Source organism: Coregonus clupeaformis, unplaced genomic scaffold (assembly GCF_020615455.1).
Source record: "Coregonus clupeaformis isolate EN_2021a unplaced genomic scaffold, ASM2061545v1 scaf0440, whole genome shotgun sequence".
NCBI lineage: Eukaryota > Metazoa > Chordata > Actinopteri > Salmoniformes > Salmonidae > Coregonus > Coregonus clupeaformis.
This window is the reverse complement of record NW_025533895.1, coordinates 1-5,873: the sequence shown is the minus strand read 5'-3', so window position 1 is coordinate 5,873 and position 5,873 is coordinate 1. Positions and strand designations below refer to the sequence as shown.

At 57.4% G+C, this 5,873-nt stretch overlaps 2 protein-coding genes across 2 annotated transcripts; both read left to right on the top strand.

Annotated features, from left to right (window-relative positions):
• The first annotated feature begins 739 nt into the window (after positions 1-739).
• Positions 740-4,044, top strand: LOC121585378 (atrophin-1). Its single transcript, XM_045215415.1, has 4 exons — positions 740-1,090; positions 1,189-3,083; positions 3,413-3,628; positions 3,751-4,044. Exons 1-4 carry the CDS (start codon positions 740-742, stop codon positions 4,037-4,039), a joined length of 2,751 nt encoding a protein of 916 aa, XP_045071350.1. The 3' UTR covers positions 4,040-4,044.
• A 958-nt stretch (positions 4,045-5,002) lies between these two features.
• LOC123484754 (atrophin-1-like) lies at positions 5,003-5,565 on the top strand (the record flags this gene model as incomplete). Its single annotated transcript, XM_045215414.1, is given in 2 exon segments — positions 5,003-5,227; positions 5,422-5,565. Coding segments are annotated over 2 exon segments (220 nt in total), but the record flags the coding sequence as incomplete, so codon positions are not given.
• Between the last annotated feature and the right edge of the window lie 308 nt (positions 5,566-5,873).

Sequence of the window (5,873 nt, the reverse complement as noted above, 5' to 3'; positions counted from 1 at the left end):
ACTGCTTTAGTGTCATCTCTCTGTGAGTTTGTCTTTTGTCTTACTTTTAAAAATGATATGCATGGCATATTCTGTATCTTAGCAAAGAGCTGCTGGCGAGGAATTGGCTGTCAGTCGCTTCAATCACAGATCGCAAGGCCATGATTCATCAGAGAGTGAAGGGGAGGAACTTGTGCCTCCACCAAAGAGGCAGAAAGTTCAGGTTAGTGTAACTTGATGTTGTACAGCACCACTAGGTTGAATTAGGATGTTTTAATGTCAAAATTAAAATAATGTTTTTTTTCTCCAATCTTTCCTGACATTCACCTTATGTCATCAGGATTCTTCCTCTGCCACCAACCCGCCGACTTCAACTCATTCAACTGACAGTACTCCCCCCACTATACCGCCCCCACCCTCGGCTCCCAGACAGTCACGTGACAGTGACAACGAGGATGGCCAATCCCAGGGCAGCCGGAGCTCAGTTGTAGGGAGCTTGGCCAATAGTCTGAGCAGTAGCCTGAGCAGTGGGCGGGACATCGACCAGGACAATCGATCTTCCTCCCCTAGTCTCTCTGCCTCCCCTCCAGCCAGTTTAGACTCTGACTCAGATGGTCCAGACTCCCCAAAGCAAGGAGAGGGGGAACGGGAGAAAAGGAAAGAGGGAGGAGTGGGGAAGACAGGAGGAGAGGAAAGGAGAGCAGCCAGAGAGGGGAGAGGGGAGGAGTCTTGCGGAGATGGAGAAAGGAAGGATGGAGGAATGGAGGACAGCCCTTCTCTGAAGCTGCCATCCTCCTCCAGCTCTTCCTGTGCTCCTGTTCCCTCTCTCCGCGGAGCAGGGGATTCAGCCAATGACAGCAATAGTGGCAGGAAGTCCTATTTCTCACAGGACTCCAAGCTGGTGAGTAAGATGGAGTATGGACCAGCCAGCGCTGACACTGTGCACGGTGGCAATCGAATGAACTCCAAAGCTAAAGTGCAGTGCGTGACCAAGACAACTGTTGCCGGGGGAGACTATCCCCACGGCAACCCCAACATTCCACCCCTTCCTCCTCCACCTGCGCTGAAACCCTTAGAACTAGGGGGGCAGAACCTGCCCTCAGAAGTCAAGGTAGAGAGAGAGAAATTGGAGAAAGGTGAGAAACTGATGGACAACAAGACGGCTCCTCCTCTCTGTTACCCCCAAACCAGCCCCTTACCCCCTCCCAGCCCCCGCCCCACCCCCACCACTACAGCCCCACCGGCTGGCAGGGAGGCACGGCAACCGGTTGCCAGGGGAGCTGGGGCTACGCCCGTTACTCCGGTAACCACCACGCTCACCAGCCGCAGCACCAACCACCAGTGCAGCAGCAGCAACTGCCATCCGTCTACAACCCCCCTTCATCCCGTCATTCGTCCTCCTCCCACCCCCCTTACCTCCCCCACCCCCACAAGGAATACCTCCCCAGGTACGCTGCTGGGGGAGGGGAGAGGGCGGCGGCCGGCGTGAGGGTGGAGTATGGGGGGAGGGAGATAGGTAGGGATTTCTCGGCTAGTAGTGGTGGTAACAGCAGCACTTCTGGTGGGATGGGGGGTCCTAATGGGGTCCAAGGGAGGGAGTTTGGGGGTCAGAACCGGGAGTACCCAGGCCTGGGACCTCAGGGCTCTGGGAGAGACCCCCCCATGGGTCCTGGGGGAAGAGAGTTTGGACCGGGGGGGTTCAGAGAAAGAGAGAGGGATAGAGATAGAGAGATGGAGGGAGAGAGGGATGTAGGAGGAAGGGAGTTCTCTTTACAGAATCGTAATGAGAATCAGAACAGAGAGTTTGGACCCACCAGTGCTGGGGGAGGAAGGGGGCACCCCAGAGACAAAGAGGGTGGGCGGTGGGGCGAGTTTGGGGGCCAGATGAGAGAGGTGGGGGGCAATGGCAACCCCAATAATAACCCCCTCCCCCAAGGAAACCCCCCAAGCTCGACCAGTGGGTTACCTGCGGCCCCCATGCTAAACCGCGACCCCCCTTCCTCACCCCAAAACAACCCCAGCCACCCTTCCCTACCACCCCACCCACATCCTCAAAGTGCCTCCAAACGAGACTACCCCCCATCGATGGAACAGGCACAGACAAGGCACAGCCCCCCCTCTGGACCTGAACACTTCCACAGAGAGTACCCTCCTGGGGCCAAGGACTATCCACCTGGTGGCCCACCCTCCACCGGCCCAGCACGTGAGTTCCCCAGCCCCCCCGGAATGACTCCAAACCGAGACTACCCAGGTGGACCTCAGATCCCCCACCTGTCCCACCCCCACTTTCCAACCCAGCAGCCCAGAGACAGGGACCGAGAGAGGGACGCCAACCAGCGAGAGTCGGCTCTCTACCAAAACCGTGGTGGTCCACCCCAACCCCCGTCTGTTTCTCCCTCCTCTTCCTCCTCCACTCCTCATGGACACCCTCTGAATGCTCCTTACCCTCCTCCGCCACCTCCTCCCCCTCTCCCCCCTCCGCAAACCTCCCTCGCTCAGCCCCAACCCCCCTCCGTCCTGGGACCCAATCACGTTCGTCCGGCAAATTACCCGTCCTCCAATCAGACTCCTGCAACACCCCTTTCTCCTTTACCAAGCCCCTCGACCAATCAGATGGGAGGGTTTCCTTCCTACCCGCCAGGCTCCTCCTCCGGGGCCAACATGCCACTTCCTGGTTCAGGTGTGTCACCTGGCTGTCGGCCCTCACCCTTCCACAGCACTTTGAACAGCCACGCCCCCTTCAGCGGCCCCTACCACTCCAATGGGAACAGTGGGAACAACCTGGTCCCGACTAACAGCAATAGTAACAGTAGCAGCGGCAGCAACAATACCAACTCTCTCTCTCAGTCCCTCTCACCTCAAAACGCCTCAAAAGGACCTCCACCTCTTAGTAACCCCGGCAACAACAATGGCACTTCGGCCCCTGGCTGTAGCTCCTCACTTCCTAGAGATGGGCATTCTGATTCGTCCACAGGTCCACCTGTCATCAAGGAGGAACCAATAGAGGAGAGGGAGGAGAGCGAAAGCCCACCTCCTGTTTTGAGAAGCCCCTCCCCTGAGCCCAAGCCGGTGGACATTCCGATCCACGCCAGCCAATCAGCACGGTGAGATGGGATAGGCGTCATAGCAACAGAAGGGCTCCGTCATATGTCACTCTAACAACAAGTTCTAACAACTGATTTATGTGGTTTTATCTCTGTTTTTGTCACTGGCACTTCTCATAATATATCAGCTATTATTTCTAGATAAAGGGGCTGAGAAATCTAGTCCTGTCACAGAATATGTTTTGTAGATAGGCCTACAGTATATCAAAGACAACAACACCTATAACAGAAGACATTGCCACATAATAAAGATACTTAGTATCATCATATGGGAACAAAATCCGATGCATAAATTGGTTAGATGTTGCTGATGTGGTTTGTGGTTCTAGGTTCCACAGAGTTCTAGATCGGGGCAGTGGAAACTCCTGCGCCCGTAGCGACGTTCTCTTCGTCCCCCTGGACGGCTCCAAACTGTGGAAGAAAAGGAACGAGGTGATCGAGAGAGCCCGGAGAGAGGTGGAGCAGAGGGCTAGAGACGTGAGGGAGAAAGAGAGGGAAGAGAGAGGGAGAGGGAGAGGGAGCGGGACCTGGAGAGGCATCTACAAGTGAGTATAATGAGGCAGGGAGGGCGAGGCGATGAGGGAGGGAGGGGGAGACGATGCTCAATTTCCTTCTCCTTTTTGTCTCTTTAAATGCTCCCTTTCTCCCGTTCCCTCTCTCCCTGCAGCAACAGAAGGACAATAACAATGCAAATATACAACGCCAGGGCTCCTCTCTCTTCTTCCCCTCATCTTCCTCCATCCTCCTCGACCCTAACTCCTCTTCTAACCCTGGGTCTCACCCTCAACCTCACCCCCAGCAGCACCACTCTCACCCTCACCCCCACCCCCACGCTCACCTCCACCCCTCCCACCTCCACCCCTCCCTCTCTCAACACATCCCACACTCCCTCCTTATGCAATCCATGGGGGGTTCAACGGTGGTTGGCCCACAGGGGGCTCTGGGGATCGGGTTAGGAGGGCCGTACCTGGGCCCTGACACCCCCGCACTGCGGACCCTGAGCGAGTACGCCCGGCCCCACGCCATGTCCCCCCTCGGGGCTAGTCGCCAACACCAACATCCGCATGTCCACCATCATGGCCACCCTCATGGCCACCCCCATGTCCACCCCTCCTTCTTCCTCCCCCAGTTCCAGAACCATGCTCTGGCCCACCCACATCACATGCCTGCTGATGCAGCCACAGCGGCAGCCATCTTGGGTTTCCTCTATGGGGGCAGTATGGAGGGGGGGCCAGGGGGGCATGGAGGAGGACATGGGGGGATGGGGGGCGCAGGGTTTGGGGGGATGGGGTTTCCCCATGCAGTGGCGGCCCACCGTGAGCGCATGAAGCCGGGGTTTGAGTTTAAGAGTGAGGACAGGGTGTACCAGCCAGGCTCCTTGGGAGATCCTACGGCTCTCGCCCTCGCCCACTCCCACTCGCATGCCCACGCACACGCTCATGCACACGCTCACTCCCTACTGCTGGGGGGAGGGGGTGGAGGTGAGGTGTCCATTTACGGCACACCCCCTCCCCAGGCTCCTCCACCCCAACCACCACCCCTCCAGAACCCAGCGTTAGCACCTGTGAGTCGTCTCCCTAATCCTCCTCCTGCCCCTCAGTCCCTCTCCAACCCTCCCCCCTTCTCCCTGCTTCCTCCCTCACTCCCCTCTCACCCCGCGCCTGCACCAGGCCCTCCACCCCCGGCCCCCGCAGCTGCACCTCTGCCCGCTCCTCCTCCACCCTCCTCCAACCCTGTTTCATCCCTCCATCACCCCGCACCGCACTCCTTTCCCAGCTCCCTCCCCCCATCTCACCCCCCACCTGCCCCCGCCCCGGTGACCGCCCCTCCTGAGACCTACCCCCCTCCCACTCGCTCCCCCACCACCTCTGAGAGAGAGAGGAGCGGAGAGAGGGAGAGAGAAAGAGAGCGAGACAGAGCGGGGCTGCCAGCCAGTGGAGAGAGGGGACGAGAGAGGGAGAGGGAGCGAGAGAGAGAAAGAGAAAGAGGGGGAAGCAATGGAAGTGGAGGAAGTGGTGGAAGTGGAGGAGGAGGAACAGGAGGAGGAGAGATTCCGGGGCGTCTACAAATGTTGAACGTCACGCCTCATCATCACCAGCACTCACACATCCACTCCCACCTGCACCTGCACCAGCAAGACACAGGTACCCACTGCTGCTAACACTACCACAGTTATGATCCTGTACTATGATCTACATACTACTATTTAGTGCTCTTTTGAGATGGGCCTGAGAAAGATCATCCTATCGGTTAGAGATGTTGTTGTTAACGTGGTTGTTGATGCTTTGACTCTTATTAAATATCTCCTTGTGTTTCCTGTTACATCATTGGCCCCTAGCGGCGGGCGGGGTGCACCCCCTGATGGACCCGTTGGCGTCGGGGTCTCCCCTGGCCCGCCTGCCCTACCCAGGGGCAACGCTGGGCACCCCCATCCTGGCACACCCCCTCACTGAAAGCGAGGTGCTACGACAACAGCTCTTCGGTGAGGAAAGGCTTGTTTTTTGGTCTGTTTGTTTATTGTTCTGTCTGCCTGCCTGTCTGTGTTGTATCATAAATATGATACCAAACTATCTTTCTGTCACTGTCTACCTCACTTCTCTCTCCCTTCTACACTCCTCCTCTCACCTGTCTCTCCCTTCTCCACTCCTCCTCTCACCTGTCTCTCCTCTTCTCCACTCCTCCTCTCACCTGTCTCTCCTCTTCTCCACTCCTCCTCTCACCTGTCTCTCCTCTTCTCCACTCCTCCTCTCACCTGTCTCTCCTCTTCTCCACTCCTCCTCTCACCTGTCT

Excerpts from the sequence above, each read along its gene's own strand:
- LOC121585378 (XM_045215415.1), top strand. The coding sequence starts at position 740 with ATGGAGGACAGCCCTTCTCTGAAGCTGCCATCCTCCTCCAGCTCTTCC. Across the intron at positions 1,091-1,188 it reads ACCTGCCCTCAGAAGTCAAG|CCCCCGCCCCACCCCCACCA; the intron begins GTAGAGAGAGAG and ends ACCCCCTCCCAG. Across the intron at positions 3,084-3,412 it reads CACGCCAGCCAATCAGCACG|GTTCCACAGAGTTCTAGATC; the intron begins GTGAGATGGGAT and ends TTGTGGTTCTAG.